Below are 27,732 nucleotides of genomic sequence, written 5' to 3'. Positions count from 1 at the left end.
GTTAAGAATAGAGGAAAATTTGAAACAGACAAGAAGGTAGGTAAGACTTATTGAAAGCACCAAAGAGAAACAAGAGATAACAAACAACGACTGTTGAGCTGTTTTCTGAGAAGCCCTTACTGGCTATTGCTCCACAAGGAAGAGTAGCTTTCATTACATCAGTTAGGGATGGACAACTACAGATAAATCTATTGGAGGGATGTCTGGATCATTGGATAGTTTGCTACGTGGTGATGTTGTAATAATGGCTTACTCTCTCACAGGGGTTTAACTATTGCAGACGTTACCTTGTTCCCCACCGCCATCACATCTTTCCTGAATTTAACTAGAAGGGCACTCGGTAGAGCACATACCTCCGCCATGCAATGCTTGATCCACAAGAACATATCGGGGCTTGATAATTTTTGAGACATCATGCTCAATACGGTTTTTAGGCCCATCTTAAAAACAAGGACAAATGTGTCCAAGAGCCGCATCCTTAAGGTTTTGTCTTCAACAGAAGAAGAACAAGAACAAGAAGAACAAGAAGAAGAACAAGAAGAAGAAGAAGAAAACAATAAAAAACAACAACTTCCGATATTTCGTCATGTGCCTTGACGGAGCCAATAGCGAGACCCGTCATGGGCAATCTTTGTTCATGATGAGAAAATAGTGTATTTACGAAATTACAATACATTAAATGGAATAATCTTCAAGCAGTAACGTGAACTTTTCGAAACTTTAAAGCAAATGTCCGAATATATTTAAAAGTTCATGATAGACTCTCTCAAAAGGCACCGTCAATGCGAGGATGTGTACAAGTGTTTAGTATTTTAGGAGATCCGGATCCTGAATATAAAAGAGCCGAGTCCTAAAGGTTTTGTCTTAAGAAGAACAAGAACAAGAAGAAGAAGAACAACGTGGAGCTCTCTTAGAGCCACGTCTCACGTAAAATCAAATAATTCTCTTATCCGGATCTTCACCAAAATCGAATCAATTAGTCCTCATCACACACCCAACCTGTCCACCAAGTTCCATCCGAATCGGTTTACATCTCTTTGAGATATCGTGCACCCAAACAAACCAACAGACAACAGAGAGGGGTGAAAACAATAAAGGTGAAAAAAAAAAAAACACCTTTGCTGATGGAGGTAAAAATGGGGAAGATCGAATCGAACCGTTAACAACGTTATCAAAGTACGGATCCATCAATAGTACCACGAGTAGGTGAAGTACAATATAAAGAAGACCCCTTAACGGTTCGTACGGTGAGTTTTATTTCCAACATGACTGTGAAAACAAATTAATATTTTGAAAAGATGGACAAGTTCTACCGTCTGGTGTGTCGGACCTTGTTCGTTTGACTACAAGTCCCCACCTGTAAGCACCACGATCACCTGAGCAGTGTTGAAGCTTCCTCCGAGCTCATAGCAATGAGGAGGCACAACCCGCTTGGTAAGTCCAATTGTGACTAGTTACCGAGTTAGTGACAGCATCACTACTACTGCTACTACTACTACTACTACTACTACTACTACTACTACTACTACTACTACTACTACTACTACTACTACTACTACATCTCCACAACACCTACCAAGAAACAAGCAACATCCGTGTCAACGTCCTCCATATAACACAGTTCCCATCAGACGGAGCAAGGTTCCCGCGTTCGTTGCTTTCCCGTCGAGAGCACGTGTTTCCACTTAACCTGCAACGCCGGGTCACCGTCACGTGCTCATCACTCCTACGTCACAGACTCACGACGGTTGAATGAACGTTGTGAACGTTTCGCTACGTTTACTCCAAAGATTGTGCACTATTATCCCAATCATTATTGGATTGTATTCCCAATCATTATCTCACCTTTTAGTCTTCCTTTTCGGATTAAACGACCGTGCTAATTGCGCTCAAGGACGTATTTACATTATATAACGTCTATAATATTTCATTGTCCTCTCTCTCTCTCTGTGACGTCCCTGATGAGTTAAAAAAAAACAAAAAAAAACAATAGATAATAATAATAGAACGATTGATCGTTCCCTTATATTGATAAGAATAACGTCATAATTAAACTTCCCCCAAAATAGGAGGGAAACAGTTATTCATTCACACCCCCTGCTGATAATGACATTCTTTGATGATTAATGAATCGAATTGATAAGCATTGCCAAATCGAGATCGATATAATGTACAACAAGCTGTGTTCGATCTTCATCGTCCGTTTGGGAGTAAAAAATATTACATCATACAACATGCTCGGTGGTTAAACGGTGGGAGTGTCTGGTCTGAATCTGGGAAGGGCGGTGGGTGGTTAAACGGTGAGAGTGTCTGGTCTGAGTCTGGGAAGGGCGATGGGTGGTTAAACGGTGAGAGTGTCTGGTCTGAATCTGGGAAGGGCGGTGGGTGGTTAAACGGTGAGAGTGTCTGGTCTGAGTCTGGGAAGGGCGATGGGTGGTTAAACGGTGAGAGTATCTGGTCTGAGTCTGGGAAGGGCGATGGGTGGTTAAACGGTGAGAGTGTCTGGTCTGAGTCTGCGAAGGGCGATGGGTGGTTCAAATGGTTCGAAACCCCAGCCGGTTCATCATCACCAGAGATTTCAAAGATTGTGCATGCTGCTTCCTTGCTTGATGCTCACCACTTATAAAGGAGAGAGCACTGACAAACAACCAGAGGTTGGTAACATTAGTGTCGGCTTCGAAGGGCCTCCTCCTTTGTTGAGTACTGCAATTTAGTTTTGTCATTTATTTTTTTGTATACCTTGTCGAGGCTCATATGAGAGGTAACACACAACTTACAGCAAGGGTGGGGGGGGGGTATGAGACAAGAGGGAGGGAGTGGGAAGGCCAAAACAGAGGGGAACAGAGACATGAGGAGATCTGTGGAAGGGAGAGGGATGGGGCGGAGAACATGGGGAATAGAAGATGGACATTACAGGGACTTTCAGGAAGGAAAGCAGGGAATTTGAAGGAGGTAGGTTTGGAGTGGATTAACGGGGGTAGAAAAGATCGAGGATTTGGATGGGGGACGATAAGAGGTGGTGGTGAACAGCTGTTTTGAAGGCCTGGTTGGAAAAAATTGGATTGAATAGAGTGAGAGAGTTTATTCCAAAGGTGGGAAAAAGGAGGAATGAAAGAGTGAAGGTGAGCAGTGATTCGTGATTTTGGTAGTTTTACCAGAAGGGGATTGTTGGCGGACCTTGAGCGCCCTGTGGAAATGTGGTGTGGACAAATCACAGAGAGAACAGGGGGGGGGGGGCTAGACCAGAGAGGAGACGGTAGAAGACAGAAAGACCACTGACCTGCCTGTGATGAGACAGTGAGAGTCCCAAAGACTCAGCCTCATCGCGGGAGATACCAATGATCCTAAATGCCTTGGTTTCTACAGCGTGAAGCCGAGAAAGGTGGGAGGCAGGAGCACCAGCCCAGAGGGTAGAGCAGTACTCCATCAAGCTGCGGACAAAAGCTTTGTAAGTGGTCAGGAGCTCAGGTGGGCCGAGGAAGGACTTTGTATGATGGAGGATTCCCAGTCTGCGACTGGCTTTGGAGGCGAGGTTTGAAATGTGACTTTCTAAGGAAAGATCCTGGCAGCTAGTGAGACACGGAAGCTTGAAAGAAAAGACTTCTTCCAGAGGATTGTTGAGAAAGTAGATGGGATCAGTCGACGAGTGAGGCACGGGTCAGTCACCAACTAGTGAGCACAGGTCAGTTGACAACGAGACAGTTTGCCAGTCAGACGGCTGGTTGATTCGTCGGTTCCAGTCAGACGGCTGGTTGTTTTGTTGGTTCTAGTCAGACAGCTGGTTGCTTCATCGGTTCCAGTCAGACGGCTGGTTGTTTTGTTGGTTCAAGTCAGACGGCTGGTTGTTTTGTTGGTTGCAGTCAGACGTCTGGTTGTTTTGTTGGTTCAAGTCAGACGGCTGGTTGTTTTGTTGGTTGCAGTCAGACGTCTGGTTGTTTTGTTGGTTCTAGTCAGACGGCTGGTTGTTTTGTTGGTTCCAGTCAGACAGCTGGTTGTTTTGTTGGTTCTAGTCAGACGGCTGGTTGTTTTGTTGGTTGCAGTCAGACGGCTGGTTGTTTTGTTGGTTCTAGTCAGACGGCTGGTTGTTTTGTTGGTTCTAGTCAGACGGCTGGTTGTTTTGTTGGTTCAAATCAGACGGCTGGTTGTTTTGTTGGTTCTAGTCAGATGGCTGGTTGTTTTGTTGGTTGCAGTCAGACAGCTGGTTGTTTTGTTGGTTCTAGTCAGACGGCTGGTTGTTTTGTTGGTTCTAGTCAGACGGCTGGTTGTTTTGTTGGTTGCAGTCAGACGGCTGGTTATTTTGTTGGTTCTAGTCAGACGGCTAGTTGTTTTGTTGGTTCTAGTCAGACGGCTGGTTGTTTTGTTGGTTCCAGTCAGACAGCTGGTTGATTTGTTGGTTCCAGTCAGATGGCTGGTTGTTTTGTTGGTTGCAGTCAGACAGCTGGTTGATTTGTTGGTTCCAGTCAGATGGCTGGTTGTTTTGTTGGTTCCAGTCAGATGGTTGGTTGTTTTGTTGGTTCCAGTCAGATGGCTGGTTGTTTTGTTGGTTCCAGTCAGACAGCTGGTTGATTTGTTGGTTCCAGTCAGATGGTTGGTTGTTTTGTTGGTTCCAGTCAGATGGCTGGTTGTTTTGTTGGTTCCAGTCAGACAGCTGGTTGATTTGTTGGTTCCAGTCAGATGGCTGGTTGTTTTGTCGGTTCCAGTCAGATGGTTGGTTGCTTCGTTGGTTCCAGTCAGACAGCTGGTTGCTTCGTCAGTTCCAGTCAGACGGCTGGTTGCTTCGTTGGTTCCAGTCAGACAGCTGGGTGCTTCGTCGGTTCCAGTCAGATGGCTGGTTGTTTTGTTGGTTCCAGTCAGATGGTTGGTTGCTTCGTTGGTTCCAGTCAGACAGCTGGTTGTTTTGTTGATTCCAGTCAGATGGTTGGTTGCTTCGTTGGTTCCAGTCAGACAGCTGGTTGCTTCGTCAGTTCCAGTCAGACGGCTGGTTGTTTTGTTGGTTCCAGTCAGATGGCTGGTTGTTTTGTTGGTTCCAGTCAGACGGCCGGTTGCTTCGTCAGTTCGTCAGACGTTTGCCCTTGTCATCCCTGTTTATTGGAGGTGACGTCGACTGGCGTTCAAGGCTGTTGGCGAGTGGGAGCACGGCAAGGCTGGGTGCTGGCGACGGACAAGACACGCTCACACATTTCAGGACGTTTTCATTTGAAGGACGACTTCTTGGTGAGCGAAACGATTCATCTTCCCCCTTGAATGATCTGCTGGGTAACCTTGTCTGTGTTTAGTTGTTAAGTAAGTCAATCCCTGATAAGCATCTGCTTTCTGTCTCTTTCCTATCATTTTGATTGATTTGGAATTTATTTATTCCCACCTCACGTAAAGAAAATGTTCTTTTTATTTATTTATTTCTTCCTCACGTAAATAAAATGTTCTTTCTATTTATTTATTTTTACCTCACGTAAATAAAATGTTCTTTTTATTTATTTATTTCTTCCTCACGTAAATAAAATGTTCTTTTTATTTATTTATTTTTACCTCACGTAAATAAAATTTTCTTTTTATTTATTTATTTCTTCCTCACGTGAATAAAATGTTCTTTTTATTTATTTATTTTTACCTCACGTAAATAAAATGTTCTTTTTATTTATTTATTTCTTCCTCACGTAAATAAAATGTTCTTTTTATTTATTTATTTTTACCTCACGTAAATAAAATGTTCTTTTAATTTATTTATTTCTTCCTCACATAAATAAAATGTTCTTTTTATTTATTTATTTTTACCTCACGTAAATAAAATGTTCTTTTTATTTATTTATTTTCTTATTTATAAATTATTTGTTGACGTTCCAACCTGTCCGTGCTTGTCCTTTCCTTCCATTGATCCAGCATCGTCCGAACCTACATTGACCTGGAGGTAATTACCACAGACTTGACCAATAATAGTCAGCAATCACCAGCGGTTAAAACGTTCGGCCGCCCTAATTAAAATCTAACCAAGATAACATTGATGTTTTAACGAGGGCGCACTCCCCGTTCAGGTAACCACGTGACCTCCAGTAAAATGGCATAATTCGATGGTGGACACTGGAACTCGTGGTTGACTGCGTGGCGTTCGTGGTTCTAAAACAACCCACCGTACCACAACGTTAATTGTGAGCAGCGGCCCCAGGTTCGGCTCTATCGAGGACAACCAGGGATTAAACCCCCTGAGTAACAAACTGGGGTCTCGGTATCCGTGGTTGCAACAATATTATATTATTATAGATACATATAAATGTCTATGTATCTATAATCATATAATAGTGTATCCAATATGAATGGATGTGTGAGTGAGTGTGTTGTATCCTGGCTAAGGAAATGTGCCGAGTGTTCCAATCTTCTCAGCTGAGGAAATGTGCTCACGACTCACGACTCACGACTCACGACTCACGACTCACGACTCACGACTCAGACGGATGGAAGCCACAACCAAAGTGCTTTATTGCGCGTGAGCACGCTCCACCCCCTGGTGACGTCACGTACAAGGATTTACAAGGAAATCCAACACAGGTGGAGGCTATTCATCCATCGTGCCTGTGCGAACACCATACGAACCCATCTACACAAGATCCAAGGAAGAAAATACAAAAAAAGTTTTTAATTAATGAAATAATTTTGTTTGTTTGTTTGTTTGTTTGTTTGTTTATTAATTAATTATTTTTATTTTTGTCAGGTTTGTATGCTTTTTTTTTTCTTCCCCTCAGGGGAGGGGGCATGGACGTAGTTAAAAACACATAACATCAACCACACAACCCCCCTTGACAAGAACCCCACCAACAGCACTCCGTACACACACACACACACACACACACACACACACACACACACACACACACACACACACACACACACACACACACACACACACACACACACACACACACACACAATCACCCATCAATGCTCAAACTACCTAAAAGTCTGGTCAACATCCCCATACCCCTCTATCTCCATAACTTCCAGGTACCTATCTAATTCTAGTTTAAACTTATCTACTTTTTCTGCTGTCACTACCAGAGCCGGATTAAGCCTCGGCTGCCCTAAGGCACACTTTGAAATTTTAGAGAATGGCCTGAAAATTTTTAATTAGATCTCGGGCTCATGGAAATGGACCCCAGACAAAAGATGAACTGATTCAAGAACAAAATATTTATTACAAAAAAAAGACAAATATTTAATGTGAAAACAAAATAGTTTATTTAATCCCTCTATACAATTTGCAGTGTATTAATATATACATGACAAAACACGTACAGATTTGGCACTTTGCTTTACAGTTTACTGGACCTGAGATTGCAAAGTTTGTGGCCCGAATTTTTGGCTGGCCCTAAGGCACATGCCTTGTCTGCCTAATGGTTAATCCAGCACTGGTCACTATCTTTCCAGGGAGACCATTCCATGCATTAACAACTCTCTGAGTAAAAGTCCCCTACCTTGCTGCCGTTTTTACTCTCCTCTTCTTTACTCTCTAGCTATGTGTCCCCTGGTTCTATCACTCTCTACTCTGTTGAATAATTCATCCTCACTTATTTTATCTATACTTTTCATTATCTTAAACATCTCCATCATATCTCCTCGTAACCGCCTCCGTTCTAGTGAATAAAGCCCTGTCTCCAACCGCTCCTAATAGCTGAGTCAAGCTCGGCCCGGAATCAATCTCGTAACCCAACGCTCAACCCTCTCTATGGCATCTACGTCCTTCCGGAATCGTGGTGACCAAAACTGCACACAATATTCTAAATGCAGCTCTCACTAAATTCCTGTACAATGTTAACACTTTTGATTTGTAAATTATCCCCCTCCAAATACAACCTAAAACCCCATTTGCTCTACCGATAGCTGCCTGGCACTGTGCTGCCTGCTTACCTCCTGTATCTATTACCACCCCCAGATCCTTCTCCTGTGTGACATGCTCCAAAATGACCCCTTGCATCCTGTAATCTCTATTTTCATTGTTCTTTCTCATCCTCAACACCTTACACTTGCTCAGGTTAAATTCCATCTGCCAGTCTTTTGCCCAATCTATACAAGTATCAATTCTTTCCTGAATCTGATGACCACCCCCTCTGTCATCCACCTTACCTCCAAGCTTTGTGTCCTCTCTATATTTGGAAAGCTTACTCTTTACCCCATTATCCAAATCATTGATGTAAATTATGAATAATAATGTTCCGAGTACTGTCCCTGAGGTACCCCGCTACTTACATCCCTCCAGCAAGACATCCTCCCAATCACAGCCACTCTTTGCTTCCGATCACAAAGCCAGTTGACAATCCAATTAGCTTCCTGACCAGCCACTCCACAAGTCCTCACTTTGGCTAATAACCTCCTATGAGGTAACTTCTCAAATGCCTTCTTAAAGTCTACATATACTATGTCCACTGCCTTTCCCTCATCCACCCAATCAGACACTGCTTCATAGAACTCCAAAAGATTTGTGAAACAGAAACTACCTTTGGGAAACCCATGCTGACTTCCTTTAATTAGTTTGTATTTGTTTAAATGATTCCTCATCTGTTCCTTAATTAATGTCTCCAACACCTTCCCCACAACTGAAGTCAAACTTACAAGTCTGTAGTTTCCCAATTATTCTCTGGATCCTTTCTGAAATAGTGGTGCTACATTTGCTACTCTCCAATCCAATGCTACCTGTCCTGACTCCAGCGAACTATTGATAATATCCGTTAACATCTTGCTTACCTGCTCAGCCACCTCCATCAATACTCTTGGTTGCATATTACCTTGACCCGGAGCCTTATCTTCTCTTAGATTACCTCGCTGTTCCTTTACTTCCTCCACTCCAACCTGGATCTTCTGTAAAAGCCCTTCCTCACCTCCTCAATAGATACTCTCAGCTATTGGCAATTCTCTTGTCTGTTCTTGTGTAAAAGTTGTAGAAAAAATACCTGTTTAATAAGCCTGACATCTCACTTTCATCACTAACCACTCTCAAGGTGCTATTCCTCAATGGGCCCACACCTATTCTCCTATTCTTTTCCCCTGATATACTGAAAGAAACCCTTGTTATTATGTTTAATATTCTTAGCCATGTCCTTCTCATCCTCTCTTTTTGCTTGCCGAGTTATTTTCTTAGCTTGCCTCTGTTTACTCCGATAGTGATATAAATCTAACTCCAGTCCTGTTATTTTAAACCTAATAAATACCTTTTGCTTCTCCTGAATAGTGTTTTTTTATTTCACCACCCCGGTCTCTTTCGACTTCTAGTTTTACACCTCATTGGAATGTACACACTCTAACCGCTACACTTTTGTCCCTTGAAGGTTTCCCATTTTTCTGATTCTGATTGTCCTGTTGTTAGAGTCTCCCAATCTACATCACTCAATTCTCTCCTCGTACCCTCATGGTTTGCCTTCCTGAAATCTAATAGCTTTACCCTACTATCCTGAACTCTAACCCTCAACAGAATCTTTGCACATGCGATGTTATGGTCACTTGCTCCTAAACGCCCCTCGACCTCCACCTCCTCCACCATATTGGAATTGTTACTTAAAAGGAGGTCTAACACTGCACTCCTCCTTGTAGGATTATGTACAAACTGGGTGAAAAAGCAATCCTGGACTAAAACTAGGAAATCCTCATATACTCTGCCCTTTCCATGTTCCTGGACCCAATCTATCCCTGGAAAGTTAAAATCCCCCATTATCAATACTCTTCCCTTACCACGTGCCCTTTTGAATTCTTCATGTATTCCTCCTTCCTCCTCTTCCTTCCCACCCGGAGCCCAATAAAAGCATCCTACCAGTATCTTACTGTTTTTTACAATCTCTAATCTCTACCAATACAGAATCCTCATCATTTGTTCCCTCCTTCATGTCACCCCTTTCTCTTGATGCAATGCTGTCCTTTACCCAGATTGTTACTCCTCCTCCAGTTACTCTCCTCCTTAAACCATGTCTCACTCACTGCAACTACATCGTACTCCTCGCTATCTACTTTGACTTCAATCCCCAAAGATTCCAGTATCCATTGTGTTGTGTGTTTTCTGCTTCTTCTTCTTTTTCTTCTTCTTTTACTTCTTATTCTTCTTTTTCTTCTTTTTGTGTTTACTGGCTTTATCAGAGACGCGAGGCTCTATAAATGCCATGCACCCAAACTCATCAGCTGCAGCCAAATACAAAAAATAATAATAATAAATAAAATAATTGTATTTATTCCATAGTTTGCCATATGGACGAACAGAATTAAGAAAGCTTGACCTTGTATGGGCGATCACCCGGAACATTATCTCGAGCATATAACTGGTCTGTGTCGGAGTGGCGACCCGTCCAGGATTGTCTAATAGCCAAGGAGACTGCTTAGGCAGCACCAACGCTCTGCACAGAGTATGGTCCCAATGGATGGATGGATCCTGATGTCCACACCGCGGATATTTGTCGACCAAGCACTTGAAGAAACTGTAAAGCGTGACACTCAAGTAAGGCTTAAGTGGAATGAGGGGCTTCACTAAGCGGTCTTCAGCAGTGGAATCATTTTACATTATTTCACATGTCAGAGCCACTTTCCTGAGAACGCTTAAATAAAGACCATCTCATGGGTGCCTCAAGAATATCACTCATCCTGACCTTTCCATCTCAAGGATAAAGAGACGAGAAGATGTCTGTGCCACCATGCAACAAGCTGATAATTGGTTGCATCCTTTTGAAGAGTCTATCTTGGTGAACATAGCCACTGGAGCATTACCTGGACCCCATGCTGAGCATGACCTGCTGACTGCACATGTTGGAGAAGAAGCATATGCTACCAATGGCTTCAAACAGAAACCCCAGTCATCATCACAGGTTTTTTTTTCTGTTGTACAAATAAAACGTGTTATACACATTCACTGATAACAACCGAACCTCTAAAACAGCAGTATTCTGATTGGGCCACATGTGGCCTGTGGCTGAAGGTTGAAAACTGCTGCTCTAAGGTGTGAATTAAAAGTGGAGAATTGACTCTGAAGGCTGATCGTAACATGTTTGGGCAACTGGTGATAATTTCTTGGGAGAGAAATTTGCACATTTGAGGTGATCTCTCATCCGTTGGAGCCTCTCCCACTCTCCCTTGCTTCGCCAGACGGTTTGGTGCGTAAAACTGTCAAATCAAAGTTATTTGAAGCTCTGACCAAAGGCACGGATTTAATCGATACCATTCCATCCAATGCTTTTCACATTTGCGATACAATTGCTCAACTTCACCAACTTGACATGTGTGGTCCATGGACTTTTGGAACCTTCATAAGCAAATTTTTTGCGAAAGTATGCGCAGTGGCAGCATCATCAATCCACATTCATGTTGTTTTCAACACTTATGTAGAAGTCTCCATCAAGAAAACTGAGAGAGTCCGCAGAGCTCGTGTTTCAACCACCGTCCGTGTCCGCTATATGACCGTCCAGCGAGGTCATACCGTTAATAATCTGAGAACATACGGTCACAGGATGAACTTTACAGAAAGCAACTAAGTGGAAAGCAAATGTACTTCACAACTGGAGACAGATGCTTGTTAACGAGCAAGAGGTGCAATGACTGAAGTTTCTACCTTGAACTCCGCATCGTGCAGTGGCAAATGGAAACGATAATGCAGTCATTCATTGTGACAGCACTGACGTTGTCATGCTTGCTTGGAGGTTCTTTCCAGAAATTGGCAGAGGACTATTTCTAAAGAGTAGCACACCAGGTGGTGTGAAATGTCAATGTCGGGCAGTCGTACGAAAACCTCAGATCACATATCTGTGAGATACTTCCAGCATTGCATGCTTTGACGGAATGTGACTTTGTCAGTACATTCTCGGAAAAAGGAAAAGTTGGGGGCATTGAAGCTAGTTCGGAGTAATTACAAAAACATTGTAGCTTTGCAGCAGTTGCGGAAGCAGTTTGACTTAGACCCTGAAGCCGCTCACATGCTCGAGAAATTCATTGTTCATACATATGGGCACAAGACAGCAGACAGAATGAATGAGGTACGTTACACCGTCTTCTGTTCAAGAACAATTGAGTCTCAGAATCTGCCACCTTGCCGCAATGCTGTCATGGAGCAACTACATCAGGCACACACACACATCGTTGTATGGCTTCAAAGCCTCTCCCCATCACCTGATATTCCAAGCTCACAAGGCCACGGTTAGAGATGTGATGATGGATCACTCATGATGGAATGGATCTACTCTGACCCAGCTCCAAGAGCAGTTCTTGAGCTAGTAGAATGCTGATGCAAGAAGGGTTGTGCTACTCAGTCTTGCTCCTGTTACTGCAATGGGATTGAGTGCACAGATTCTGGTGAACTGAACAACTGTGAGAACTACACTAGCAATGTAATCGATGAAGAGGATGACGCATCAGACGGTTCTGATGTGGATTCATTGGAATGGACTTGGTAAGTAATTCTACCAAAAAAAGAAAAACATTCTGGTTACGGTATTTTATATCTATCTATAATTCCAGCAATCTCTGTGTGTCTGTCTGTCTGTCTGTCTGCGACCGCTGTTTCTCGACAACCACTGTTCCGATCTAATTGAAACTTACCAGGTATATTGCTGGGGACCTGAGTATGTGCCTTTTCAAGGTTTGATATTAATCGGACAAGTGGTTGCCAAGTTATGGCCATTTATTTACCAAACCAATGACAGGACACAGTGCTATGACGTCACAATTGACGTCACAATTCCTCTACTTCGTTTGATATGACATCACAATTGACGCTGGGGACCTGAGTATGTGCCTTTTCAAGGTTTGATATTAATCGGACAAGTGCTTCCCAAGTTATGGCCATTTATTTACCAAACCAATGACAGGACATGGTGTTATGACATCACAATTGACGTCACAATTCTTCTTTCTTTCTTTTTTTTTGCACGTACGGCCACGCACGTACTGGCACGCACGTACAGGCAAGTACTAGTTTAATACAAAGAAAATAAACGCCGTTAGTGAGATTAGAAATTTTTACGATCAGTAAATTTTGCCATTAAGAATTGAACATTTGTTGTTTTAAGTTTTTGGACATTTATTCTCTTAATTTTGCCATAATAACCCCATTTATAAATTGCACGAAAATCATTTTGTTTTTTACATTTATCCTTCATTACAACAAATTAAAATCATTTCACTGTCTTTATATTCACGGCAGCTGCCAATATCATGATAAGAAAGTTCAATTGAGAGCAAGTTGTGATATACAGCACTGTCAATTATATTTGTAAATAAAATCAAGGTTCTTGGAAGAATGGGAACACTGAACGGATCAGGATGCAACGGAAAACAAGGAACAGGAGAAAGAGGGGAAAAACAGCAACAGTGGGGTTGAAGGATAAAATAGGTCACTTAAACAAATAAGGGATGTGGGGAGGAAAGAGGGGTAAGGGAGGACAAGATGGATACTAAAACAACCTTTCAGGAAGGAAAAACTGGGAATTTGGAAGGAAGCGAGCTTGGGGGTGTGGGGCAAGGGAGAGGTGGGGTTGGTTAACAGGAGTAGAAAAGATCATAGTTTTGGATGGGTGATGACCTGAGATGGGGCTGGACAGCTGTCTTGAAGACAAGGAGGAAAAAATGTTTTTGAAGAGAATGTGGAAGTTGGTTTCATGGAGAGGGGAAAAATAAGAATTGATGGCTGGAGGTGAGCACTGATTCTGGATTTTGGTATTCGCACCAGAAGGGGGATGATGGTGGACCGTGTCGCCCTGCAGAAACCTGGGGTGGGGGATGGACAAAGCACAGAAAGAGCAGAGGTTGCATGACCAGAAAGGAGGAGGTAGAAGACAGAGGGACCGGCGACCTGTCTCAATGTGAATGTGATGTACCCATAGACTCAGCTTTATTGCAGGAGATTCCAATAATCTTGAAGGCTTTGGTTTCCATGGCGTCAAGCTGAGAAAGGTGTGAGGCAGGGGAACCAGCCCAGAGGGGAGAGCAGCTTGTTAAGAAAGTAGATGGTCGGGGGCAGGTGGGAGGAGGTTTACCATACGGTTCTTTCAGGGAGGGAGAGAGAGAGAAAAAGTGAAAGTGAATGTGTGAGATTTGTCAGGATTCACCACTGTCTGTCTCTCTGTGTACAGAATATCTCAAAATGTTGTGGATTGATTTCGAGGAAATTTGGTGGGCAAGTTTACTGTCTGACAAGGATGAACTGATTAGATTTTGGTGAAGACCTGGATCCGACTCGTCGAATTTTTAAAGTGATTCTTCATCATCGAGAGATTGGGCCCAAAACGACATCTGGCACGATATTTCGAACATTTCTTGGGCCCGATATGTTCTACTACCGGATCAGGCATTGTGCGGCGGAGGTATGCGCTCTACCGAGCGCCCTTCCAGCTTCACATGTTTGACTTCATTTGAAATCCTCATTTAGAATTGCAGATAGATGTGAAGTGCGACGTGCCGTCTTCTCATGAAATCCATCAGCAAAGCGACGAGTAGGCCTGGCTAGTAACATTAATTACAAAAGCAAGAAAATCAATAAAGGAATAAGCAAAGAATGTAATGAAGACCTGTCAGAGTTCAAAGGCTTTTTGAAAGGAGGAGATTGGCATCTCTTTCCGATTTCAACCTCGCATCTGGCTTTGTTCAATTTGAAAAAGCATCAGTCGGTATGTCAGGAATCTTTACAACTAAAATACTTTATCTGGCTCTCCCAGAAAGCACGAAAACTGTTCCGCACCTGTGATCATGTTGTAAGAACTGAATATATACTCTTGAATAACAGCATCATTGTTGCACCGAGCATCATTTTTGTCCTTCACATCCATGAAGGCTCGTTGATGAACAAAAATCACAGAGGATGGAGATTTTGAATGTTCAAAGAGATGTCAGGGATGAGGCAACAAAATAGGGTTTGCATGTAGGGTTGTTGATTTATCAACAAAATCTCGACTCGTGGACTCGAGCGAGGGTTTGACGTCAGATGGTGTTCGAGTTGCCATATTTCATCGAAACGTCAGAAATTGCTGGAACGAGCATCGGAGCACTGAATAGATCATGGAAAACTCATGTTGCTGGTGAAAGCTTGTGTCGATCTGCATCGGCGGACAGGTAGAACGATGAATGAAATCGACAAACGTTGATTGAGGAATGCGAACCACCGAGGGAATCAAGGAAAAGCTGACGTTTCAGGAATTAACCCGAAGCTGAGTCTTTGGGCCGAACACAGACAGGTCGGTGGTCTCTCTGTCTTCCACCACCTCCTTTTCCGGTCTTGCACCTTTTGCTCTTTCTGTATTTTGTCCCCCCTCCGGACCCCCAAGATTGCTGTAGGGCACACACAGTCGACCAACAACCCCCTCCTGGTGAAACCCCCAAAATACAAGATCACTACTCACCTCCACTCAAACATTCCTATTGTTTTTCCCAAAATGTGGAATCAACTTCCACATTCTCTTCAATCTCATTCACCACCATCTGAGATCATCACCCATCCAAAACAATGATCTTTTCCACACCCGTTAACCCCAGGTTTTTTTCCTTCCTGAGACTTTGCTTACTGTGTCCATTTTGTCCATCCTGTGCAGCCTTTCCTCCCCCCTCATTCCTCCCCAGTCCCCACATCCTTTGTTTATTCATGTCTTACACGATGGGAGAGGTGATGAGAATCGGATATACATCATTTATTTTGTCCTTCAACCCTGCTATTGGTCTCTAACCTAACTCTTCCATGAGCCTTGACTTTGCAAACAAACAAACAAAAACCTTATTTGGAGCAAACCACCTTTTTTGCCATTCGCATCCGACCAAGCTACCAATAAACAAGACGTCACGCGTACTTTTCTCCGTGTGAAGTATCACACGACATGGCTGATGTTGTACAGATTCACCCATCCAGAGCGAAGCAAATAGCTGCACCTTCATGGCTTGCCAGCACTGGGACAAACTCTTGGCTTGCACAGATTTGGGAACACACACACACACGGAACTTTGTTGCAGGTGGAGGCCATTCGGCCCATCATGCCTTCCTTCACTGCACCAACCCCAGAAACCATCATCCATCCACACATAAGCTACCGACGAGTCCTGCCAATATGCCCCAAACTCCACCATCTTCAATGCTTCGAGGTCCCTGTCCAATTCCAATTTAAACCCTTCCAAGAAGAAAAGTCTGGTGTTGGCTTCATGGGTTAAGATGGCTGGCTTGCTGGCTTAACACCTTGGGCTCCTGATTTTTTAAGCCCTGTCCGCCGTTGAATTATCACCAGGTGGGGTTGACTCTGCCTGTCATCCTTCCGAGGTCGGAAAAACGAGTGCCAACTTGCTGGTATCCTGTGTCGGAGTGGTGACCCGTCCAAGATTGCGTCCAAGAGCCAAGGAGACTGCTTAGGCAGCACCAACGCTCTGAGTATGGTCCCCATGGATGGATGGATGGGTGGGGTTGACTCAGCCCGTCATCCTTCTGAGGTCGGCAGACAATTAATACACTTCCTTTCATTTTGATAGTAGGTATTCCACCGTGATTCAACAATAAGGTTGTTCGGGTGGTTGTGTCGCAGCATAATTTTCAGGGTGCTTGGTGGTTGTGTCGGTGGTATTAGCTGTGCAACCAGGTGGTATCATCAGAAGGTTGCGTGTTCAGATCAGGACGAGGTCACCAATTTAGTGTGGAAGAAAAGACATTCGAGACTTTCTTTCAGATTCCGAGTCAAATCTTATCTAAAGCACAATGGTAAAAACTCGAAAAACTGCTGTTGGGAAACTCCGTTAAACTAAAGCGAAAGCAGATTCAGATTATTACGAAACCAAAGGCAAAATGATACCACTACACTTGCACCATTTGTTGTGTTCGATACAGGACACGACTACATAGGTCAGTGTAATCAAACTCAGGGCTTTGTAATAACCGTCGGTTCTTACAAAATGGTGGGGGCTCTGTAAAGCCGGAGGGGTACCGTAAAGCAAGGTGCAAATAACCATTAGCTCACAGCGCTGATGTAACATGCCAGGCTGCAGACATAACACTCCCCCCCCCCCGACATTTGGAAAGTTCAGGTGTGGGAAGAGGACACAAAGTCCTGTCGGTAACCTCGGCAAGCCCGGACTCAGGCCGAGGTTAAGGTCCATCCAGCCGAGGCTGTGGTCCGGGCAAGGGAGACAGCAGGCATGTCTAGTGGTGCATCGGCCGGCATGATGACAGGCACATCTTGCAGGGCCACAGGCGCGTTCAGCAACTCTGCAGGCATAGCCAGGGGAGCAGGCACGTCGGCACTGGAATCCGAGGGAGCTGGCACCTTCCGTAGTCGGCTAGCATGCCAACAGAAGCCCTCAGTCAGCTGGAATGTAGCTGGCCCCAGCTGATGGCTGGCCTGAAGAAGCATGTACCAGAAGGAGCGCAGTTTGTTGTCGTGAAAGGGGTGACGGGTTCTGACCCAATCGGAGACCTGGATTGTGGGTGTCTTAGCCCTGCGTGCCCCGTCAAAGCACTGCTTCCTCTTGTGTTGGCGATCCTTAACTGCAGCCTGAGTGTTGCGAGCAGGAGATCTGAGCAGGCTGCTGATGGCTGAAGCCTATCTAGGGGCAGCTGCAGCTCACGGCCAACTATCAATGATGCTGGTGAGACTCCGGTAGTGGAGTGTTGCGTCGCCCTGTAATGTCGCAGTTTCTGGAGTAAATCCGTTTGAAAAGTGCAACCATGAGCCAGGTGTGCTCGGATGCTGTTTCTCAACATTTGGTTGAAACACTCTACCCCTCCGTTAACCTGGGGATGGTAGAACACTGTGCAGATGTGGCGAACCCCACAGCCCTCCAGGAACGAAGAAAACTCTGCCAGAGTGACTTGAAGCCCCTCCCTTGTCAGTGGTGATGGCCTGAGGAAGACCCCCGCATACAAAGAGCATGTCCAGGATGTCTACCATTGCTCTAATGGTGACCGTCCCCATGGGGATTACCTCCGGCCATTTGGAATGCAAGTCATAGGCCACCACCAGAATGAGGAACACCATGGATTTCACCACAGATGTCTAATTGGACATGTTCCCACGGCCTGGTTGGCCAGATGATCGGCTGCAGGGGAGGCAAGGCCGGAGAGCAGGTTTTGCCACTGACCAGGCAGGCAGCACAGGCCTTTACCATGGTTTCGATGTACTGGTTGATCCCCGGCCAACGCATCAAGTCCCGGCACCTCTGTTTAAACTTCACTATGCCCAAGTGACCCACATGTACCATCCCCAAAACACGCGCACGCAAGGCACTTGGGACCAAAGTGCAGAGCCTGTGGGCCACGCAGGTGTCATTCCAGCAGGATAGGTCCTGACACAAGCGAACGGCATCAGCTCCTCAGGCACATGGGATGGCCATCCAGTCCTGATTTAGGTGCTGAGTGTTGAGAGGGTTGATTCCTGTTCGAGGCCTGCTGGAGCTCCTGTAGGGACACCGTGGCTTGAAGAGGCGCATGAAGCAATTGAATGAGGTTGTGCTCCCCACTGTCAGAGCAACTGGTAGAGGCCAGGTGTCAACAGAGCGCAAGAGTAGGTCTGCCACCACATTGTCCCTGCCAGGCATAAACTGGAGCTGAAAGTTTTACTGATAGAGGCGTTCGGACCACTGATGCAGTTGGAGCAGTTTCTGGCCTGTGTGCGAGGTAGACAGTGTGGTTTGTGAGTGCTTGGTGCTCAGTCCGGAGGGTGAACGCACAGCTATACAAATACATATGCCACTGCTCACATGTCCAGACACAGGTCAGCGCCTCACGTTCACCAACAGTATACTTCTGTTCCATAGGGGTCAGGGCCCGGGAAGCAAACGTGATGGGCTTTTCCACGCCATCTTGCATCTGCAAGAGCACAGTTCCCATGGCAGCGGCCGACGCATTGCAGGCGACGAGGATGGGGCTGTTCAGGTTGAAGTGAGCCAGGATGGGTGATGTGGTAAACTGAGATTTCAAGAGGTGGATGGCCTTAGCACAAGTCGGTGTCCAAACTTAAGGTTTATTCTTACTGAGCAGCTGGCTAGTGCCGTCGTGGTGGAGTATCGGGGCAGGAACAGCAGGTAATACGTTGTCATGCTTCGGAAAGAAGCAATGTGGACTGCTGACATGGGCTCCGGAATGCGATGGATTGCCTCGATGTTGGATTGAAGTGGGGAGATGCCCCAAGCTGACAGGCAAAATCCCACAACTTAATATTTGGCACAGAAAACACACACTTTTCACCATTCAAGGTGAGGTTGTGTTTGGCGCGTGCAACTTACAACCTGTGCAGACGCTTGTCATGGACAGATCCATCAGACCCATGTACAACTATGTCGTATCAGTAAATGGCCACTCCTGAAATCCCTGCGACGATGGAGGACATCACTTTCTGATCAAAGCAAAGCAGGGAATCAAAACAAATCTGGTGAAAAACAGACGTTTAAAAAAAAAAAGAGTTATAACGTTTGCGCAGACCCCGAGCCGATGCACCACGTGACGTGTGCACAGACGAGCAGGTAAGATGGTGGATTATCTGCAATGGTTATCTCACGGGCGATTGAACTTTGCGCTGTCTCTAGCGTTGTGCATTAAGCTGCAACTCTTTTGTGGATAAAGTCATTATTTTCATGAATTCATTTTATTTCATTTACTTCGACATACCGTAATGCATAACCTTTCGTTGCTGCCATGAACGTCATTGTCTGTTCTGTGTTCTTGCTTTTCCATGAGCCTTGATGTATAAAAAAAAATCAGTATTCTTATTCCTATGCATCTCTTTATTAATATTAATTGTTTATTAAGATTTAAAGTGGTTCCACAAGTGCGTAAGATCTCCGTCCATGACCCATGTCATGCGATCTATACGGGTCCCAGCGGAGTGTTTCTTTGTACGTCTGCAAAGTTGGTCTTCTTTTTCTTTTTCTTCTTCTTCGTTAACTGGCAACATATTTCGTTCCCCAAAAATGTCCATTTGCGATTTTGAACTCCAACCCCTGCCCTCTACCTTCACCCAATTATCTCCCGTTGGAAAGGTAATAATCCGACAGATTCCCGACTTTCTAATACTTTGACCGCTCTTCATCCTTCTTCCTCTTCTCTATCCAATCATACCACCGAAAGGGACGAAGACTGATGATGAAAAGAAAGAGCAAGCTCGGCACCATCTGCAAGCCAGAATAGCAAATGCGGCAGACATGGCGGCTGAACAAGAACGTGAGAGAGCTAGAAAAAGAACACGCCGAGAAGGTTCTGCTGCTCAAGAACGAACGCAGGCACGTCGACATTCCATGACAATGCAAGAACAGGCCCAAAACACTGTACGTCGACAAATGGCCCGCTCAGATGCTTCCATTGGAGCTCACGAACAGGCTCGACATAATGCCCGGAGACGGTCCCATCGGGCCAATCCAAAAGAGACGGTCAGAACAAGCCTCTCGATCTCATAAGCAGGTTCTGAACAAGTCTTGAAAGTCAGGGGGAAGTGAGAAGGAAGGATGTTGGGAATGAGGGACTTTTGAAATGTCCAATCACATTTCCCGCCATTGGGGACGTGTACTTTTGCTTGTCCATAATATGTCGATAGCCCCCTTACTGTGCTTATCATATTATCTATCTATAATTCCAGCAATCTCTGTGCGTGTGTCTGTGACCGCTGTTTCTCGACAACCACTTGTCCAATCTAATTGAAACTTGCCAGCTATATTGCTGGGGACCTGAGTATGTGCCTTTTCAAGATTTGATATTAATCGGACAAGTGCTTCCCAAGTTATGGCCATTTATTTACCAGCCAATGACAGGACACGCTGCTGCGTAGGCGTGGCCAATGGGGAAGAGATCCTCATCCGCGTTCCCCATTACGGGTTACAACGTACGGACTTCCGGATAGTGATGACTTAATGTATTCTAATAATTTCTCGATTTCTTTTGCGCATTTATAAATAAATACAATGCCCCAATCCAGTCGTCGTTTACGAGAGCGGAGGAACGGCCTGTGTGGTTGTTTGAAGGTTTTTTTTTTTGCACATACGGCCACGTACTAGTATACACATTGAGCAATCTGTAGTTGTCTGGATTAGTCTTAGCACCAATTTAAACTTTAAATAAGAACAATTTAAGCACTTTGCTTTGTCTTGTGGAGATTCCACAGTTTTAAAGTGGTTCTGTATTTTTTTCTGTACAAGATCGAGGCTCATGGAAGGCCAAGGTGATGAAGGGTATGAACTGACAGTAGTGCAACAGGACAACTGTTGGACACAATAAGCAATTAGGGAGTTAACGAACACGAAAAGAAGAGGCGAAAGGAGGGGATGAATGTGTAACCTGCAAAAGGGTTGTATTGGGTTGGGAAAGGTTAATGTGATGGGGTAAAGGAGGGTGAGATGATATGGTGGTGCACCTTGTGCTTGAACCTCTGGTGGGAAAGGTGGGATAGCACAGTCTCAAGAAGCTGGTTCCACATAAGGGAGAAGATTTCCCTCATTTCAGAGTGAGAAGGTAAATTACATGATTGCAAATACCTCGAGCTCATACGTACCCTGGTCGAGAAAATGGGTGCAATGGTTGCAGATGAGATTGGATGAAATGATACATCAGAGAGATCAGATTGTTGAGAAAGCAATCTTAAAATATGTCAATGACAGAAGTAAAGGTATTGCTTTAGTTCATCGCTTGACCAGTCCATGAGCGATAGAGTAGATTTTAGGCTGGGGGTTGTTGGCCTGAACAAATGCCCAGACTATTTGGCAACTCACTGAAAAGAGATAATGAGATGGACTTACTGGGTGATGATAAAGAGAGCTAAATAAAGCAGAGAATCAGGGGACTTTTGGAATAAAGTTGGACTTTTGTGGGTGCAGCAGTGAAGTTAATTCAGTTTGACATCCGGATGGGAAAACCGACATCATATGAGGCCTGCTGTCTTTCCCAAGACCCTAATTGATTGTGATGAAGTGGTTGCCTGTCATTGATCTGATTCCGAAGAAGCTGCTATGTCGGCAGTTGTCAACCCCTGCGGATAAGAAAACATGACGTATGTGGGTGGTGAGTTCTATCCCATGTTAATAGCTATGTGAGTTGTATAATAATTGACCATTGTTTGATCTCCTTCTTCTTCTTGCATCTGGCAGTTTGGCTGTAAGAGTAGCTATCGTTTTGTTGGGGCGCAACTATGCCGCTGATGCTGTGCCCCTATACCATTACACTGGTACTCATTTCACCGGCCTCGGAAGGATGACAGGCTGAGTGAACCACACCTGGTGTTAATTCAGGAGCCAACGGGGCTCAAACTCAGGACCTTAAGATCCCAAGCCAGCCAACCAAACCACTAAGTCAACACCAGGCTCAACCATTGTTTGATAATAGTGGACCACCAGATAAAAGGATCGGGGATTGGGGTGTTGATAAATACAAAACTCTCATTCCCAGAAAGTTCTCATGAAATCAGATTAGATTTTCATCAGATCTCCATGAAATTTCATGAGGTATCATTCGAGATTATTATTATTTTTTTTTTAATCAAAGGGCTACCACGGCGTGAAAATGGATCTGTCAAAACAATGGAAGAAAGAGCCAGTGTAGCTGGCAAGCAAGCCGACGTGCTGAAAAGCATTTCTTAAAACCCAAACCCTACTTGGCAATTTTATGGTGGAAGCTGTCACCTAAGCTGCCTGACCGTGAAAGGGTACTCCACAACACAGGGGATGACATATCCTGCTCCACATCCATTTTCTATTTCCCGTCACACCTGTGTTCATCTTGTCATCTCATAATCCTATCTTCCAATTACTCCACCCTTTAAACCAGGTTTAATTCACTGAAACTACATCGCAATCCTCACAACCAACTCTACTTTTTAGCAGCTCCATCTTGTTATTTAATTTTTGATGGTGGTACAGAATATTTTAACTCCTCCATGCTTGCTATCAATTTTGCTGTCACGTGTGCTTCCTCCCTTCATGGCCTCTCCCCTATCTTCTACGTGAAAAGATCTCTTATTGCCTCCTCAAATCCCACTGCAAACATTCCTGTACCCCTCCTATTTTGGCTCAACATATCCTCTTCTTCTTATTCTTTCATATGGAGCACAAGGCTGCGGGGTAGCATCATTGGCCGAAGGCATGGCTGTAACGCTGATGCAATGTCCTCTGTAGGTTGGGGCAGGAATTAGTAATTTGTTCATGGTGCAAAGCAATGCTCACACTAAACTCCTTAGACATCCGAGGACCAACCAAAACTCTTCCCTTCGTTCCCTTGTACATCCCTTCCACCAATCTGACTTCTCCTTCTGGCACTTCCATCCATCTCAGTGTTGCTATCACCATCTCTCTCAGGGCAGTGTCGATGGCCTTTTCCAGGTCCACAAATCCCAATACCATCTCACCTTGCACTTCCATCCTCTTCTCCACCAAGCATCTCAGCATGAACATCCCATCCATCATCCCCCTACCCTTTCTAAACCCCTGCTGCTGCTCTCCCATCTCCATTTCCACACTCTTCCTTATTCTCCCATCTATATTCCTCTCCAACACCTTCATGACATGACATAGGAGCGTAATTCCCCTGTACTTCCCCGGATATTGAACATTGATTGCCCTTCCTATTCCATATCAGCACAATTAACCGTCCTACAATCCTCGGGAATCGAACCCTCTCTCATACATGCATTCAACAGCCTCTTCGTCGACTTGACTTTGACTTCTCTCGCTGCAATTATCATCTCTGTAAACACCTCATCAATGCCTGGCACTCTTTCCTTCTTCATCCCATTCAATGAGCTGTCTTCACCACCTCTGTGATCTCCACCAACTGCACTTTCCCCTCTACATAACACGGTAGCTCCAGCTCACTGTTGCTTCCTCCACGGTTCAACAGCTCCTTGAAACATCCTTCCCACACCTACAATACTGCCCCCCTCTCTGTCACTAGCCTCCCGCCACCATCCTTAATCACCGCCCCCCTCTCCCCTTTCATGTCCTTGCTATCCTTATCCTTACGAAGGAAGGATGTGGATGTGGTAGAGCAAGCAACACTCAGTGTCTCTATGGCACCCTTGTTAAAAACAACATATTTGTTGAACTCTTTTTTTTTTTTCTGGAGTGTTGGCAAGGTGTGCTCTCTAAACCTCAATTCCGACTCACCATGCTGCTGGTAAGATTTCAGATGGTGTCGTGGGTTTCTAGAGGGAGGGATTTGTTCGAGAGTTTGTGGAGTGAGAACATAAATATCTTTAAAGCTGGTGGAGTAAGAGAGAGCATGGAGAGAGGGAAAAGTCAGTGATCTTTTGCTTTGTATGTGGTCGCGCTGAAAAATATTGCATGTTGCTTTGTATTTCCTGTTAATAAAATCGAGTTTAAACCACAAAGGACTGATTTCCAGTCTCACATCGATCGACTGCAGAACTTTTGTTTGTGACAATCAATAGTGGTGTCTTGTCAGACAGTAGTTTTAACACACAAGGCATGTAAATAATGAAGTTCTTATAGGTTACTAGATGACCGGTGAACCCGTTGGGTTCCCGTTGTGACCGTTTGATGAAAAAAATCATTTCAAGAAAAAAAAAAGAAATAGATAGCTCCAGCGAACGAGACCGCTGAGGTTGTTTGCATTGATCAAATTCTCCCGAAGAGTACTTCACTGAATCAGGAATTGATTTTTTAATAATTTTTTCGTTGCCCGATTTGAACGAAACTTGATACTGCACACCGCAGGTGAATGGTGAGCAAGGTGGCCCTAAAAATTTTGAGCTATCGTGTACCATTTTTGGCTGTATTTCGGGAACATACATACATACAAGATGAGAGTTTTAGTAATATATAGATGAAACTACTTTTGTTCCTCTTTCACCTGCAAAGTTGCACCACCCACTCACAGGGTTGGTTACCTCCGCCACCAAAGGTGGACAGAGGTTATATTTTCACACCTGTCTGTCTGTGAACAGGATACAGTTAGTCCTTGTTTAACGTTGTAGTTACATTCTTGAAAAAAGCGACTTTAAGCGAATCCAATTTCCCCATAAGAATTGATGTAAATAGGGGGGGGGGGGGACAAGGTTCCATGGAAAAATGTATTGCCAGATAAAAGACATTATTTACATATAGAGTATAAGTTTGTTGTTTTTTATTTAAACAACTCATTTGAACATCATCATCTCTTGTTCCTTCAGATCTTCATTGGTTAGCTCATCTCTGTGTGATTGCAGAAGTTATGTAACGTCGGCTTCTTCCACCTCATCAAAAAACCCGCTTTATTGGCCAAGCCGAGAATAACTTTCTTCATCGCGAGGACGACATCTTCAAATCCTTTCTCACGTCATTGACGCATCCAGGTCACAGCTTCCTCCATACACCATTCATGCACACCTGAGTAACTTCAGCCCAGGACCCTCTGATGTTATCAATGCGCTTGAGGATGTTTCCATCAGCTTAACATAAAAAAACACGTGGCAGGTGGCAGCTGGTCAGGTGGATCACTACCGAACTTATCAAACACCTGATATCGGAGAGGGTGACGCAACCACCGCTGTCATCACAGCTCGGTGTATATAAGGCCTATAATGCACGTATTCTGGGTGGGCCTACATACAAGTATTTATGATATGGCCTACACACCGGTATTTACGGTATGATGTATATTGTAACTTCATTAAAACGAGGAAAACCATGAGTTTGGTACTAAATTCGAGGTAAAACGACTTTGTAATGGAACGGTGAACGATTTTAAATGAGTACGTTCTCCAATATATAAGCGACTTAACGAAACAATGTTAACCGGGACGATGTTAAGCGAGGACTTACTGTATTTCAAAAAAACTTGTGGACGGATTTGGGGGGCAGGTTGGGTGTGTGGAAAGGACGAGTTTATTCGATTTTGGTGAAGATCCAAATCCGAGGATTTTAAAGTGATTCTTCACCATTGAGTGATCGGGCTACAAACGGTAAAGAGCACAATATCTCAAAAGGTTATGGACGGATGATGAGGAAACTTGGTGGACAGGTTGGATGTGTGACAAGGACGAATTGGTTCGATTTTGGTGAAGATCCACATCCGGATACGAGGATTTTTTTTTTAACTTAGAAGTGATTCTTCACCATTGAGAGATGAGGACAAAACGAGATATAGCACGATATTGCAAAACGTTGTGGATGAGTAATGAAAAAAATCAAACATGGGGGCAATACCATTGGGTGCTCACCTGTTAGCGGCTGGAAAAGATAACCAGGGAACCGTTGGTAGGCATGGATGACCTACAAAATATGTAACGCGGAAGAAAGTGAATACTGATGGATTTTTTTGTTTTAATGCGATGAACAAACTTTGTACGCCATGGGTCATGGGTGATAAAGGTTGTGGTCAAGTTTCATCGAAATTGTGTGTGGGGTTTCAGAGAAGAAAGCGAATACATATTGTTACGTTTGAGGGGGGGGTATGCATTCAAAGGGTAATTAGGATGTTTAATTAGGTATGCCATGCTGTTCGAGTTTACCAGGATCTCGATGTAATAAGTAGCAATTCAGTGGTGATAAGTTGTCTAGTAAATGTTCATTTCTTCAAGGAGGAAATGATAAATGTCACGTAATTAGATAGGGACACGGGATAGGGTAAGTGTGGCTGCGTAAACCCCTTTTGGTATTCTCTGAAGACTGGCCGTGACATCACAGGACAGTGCAGCGGATGGCTCCGCCCTGTGATCACGATTGGCGGAAGGCGATGGCGGTGGGCCAATAAACGGCTCGATTGGAAGTGACGAGGACAAAGGATAAAAAGGTTCTGTTCGGGGTCGAAAAGGAAGAGGAAGAAGATTACAACCAAAAGATCGGTTTTTTTGGTGGGGAGGCTGTTGCGCGGGGAGCATCCTTGTTGTTGTGCTGATTCGATCGTGTTCTTGATCGTGTCTTGGAGCCTTGCTGAGCCTCGTGTCTCACCTTGGTTGGCTCTGGGGTTCTGCTGACTCGGAGTACGGGGTCGAACGGCGGGCGGACCTGCCTCCCTCTCCTGCTCGCAACTTGGCGCCAGAACTGGTTCCCTGGCGGCTGTGAGCAGACTTGGGCCAAGACCAGGAGGTCGACAGCACCACGGTTTCTCCTGCCCCCCTGACGAGAGCAAGGCCAGCTCGTCCGACGCCGATCCAGTTGCGTCCACACCATGGTCCAGCCTGACCACCAGAAATAGCTACGTTTTGTGTGTGTGTGTGTGTGTGTGTGTGTGTGTGTGTGTGTGTGTGTGTGTGTGTGTGTGTGTGTGTGTGTGTGTGTTTGTGTGTGTGCTTGGCGCCTTAGAGGGTTTGAGAACTGTATATTCATTGGAATTGTCTGTGTTTTTCCCCACGCCCGATCCCACACCATCCCGTCGAATCGCCCCGGATCCCTCTTCTTGCCGAGTCTTGTTATTTCTGGTAATAATTAGAAAAAACAAATAAACATCATCAACTCAGTGAAAAGTGACTTGTGCCACCTTCCTCGTCCCGTTTGCGGTAGAGCGATTAGAACCGCCATGTTTGGGTTATAAACAAATAAACCGCCTCCATCGTTTCGGTTCATTCTACGTTGGCGGGACTGTTCAAGTCCCGTGGACGTCACAATATTTTGGGGGGCAACTGCCCTCCCCCCCGGTAGACCCACTCAGACCCCAATTTTTTTTTAATAATGGTGTGAACAATCTTTGTGACATCACAGGTGATGGAGGTTGTAGTCCAGTTTCATCAGAATTGTGTGTGTAGTTTCTGAGAAGAAAGGAAATACCTCTTTGAGGGGGGGAAAAAACTCACCCCACTAACCCTTCTCCTTCCATTCACCCCCCTCACTCACCCTCCTCAA

General features: G+C 44.6%; 1 protein-coding gene across 1 annotated transcript; it reads left to right on the top strand.

Annotated features, from left to right (window-relative positions):
• The first annotated feature begins 1,412 nt into the window (after window positions 1-1,412).
• On the top strand, window positions 1,413-27,307 carry LOC147024167 (uncharacterized). Its single transcript, XM_085886953.1, has 3 exons — window positions 1,413-1,434; window positions 3,741-5,214; window positions 25,083-27,307. Exons 1-2 carry the CDS (start codon window positions 1,413-1,415, stop codon window positions 5,096-5,098), a joined length of 1,380 nt encoding a protein of 459 aa, XP_085743079.1. The 3' UTR covers window positions 5,099-5,214; window positions 25,083-27,307.
• The last annotated feature ends 425 nt before the right edge of the window (window positions 27,308-27,732 follow it).

The sequence above is a fragment of the Eptatretus burgeri genome, chromosome 6 (genome assembly GCF_056783735.1).
Source record: "Eptatretus burgeri isolate ZD-2024b chromosome 6, Ebu_testis_v1, whole genome shotgun sequence".
NCBI lineage: Eukaryota > Metazoa > Chordata > Myxini > Myxiniformes > Myxinidae > Eptatretus > Eptatretus burgeri.
Note: the sequence above shows the minus strand (reverse complement) of the source record. Positions and strands in the feature narration are given on the sequence as shown.

Bases quoted from the DNA above. Each gene is read 5' to 3' on its own strand.
- LOC147024167 (XM_085886953.1), top strand. From the start codon at position 1,413: ATGAGGAGGCACAACCCGCTTG. The intron at 1,435-3,740 runs GTAAGTCCAATT...CGTCGGTTCCAG, and splicing joins GAGGAGGCACAACCCGCTTG to TCAGACGGCTGGTTGTTTTG.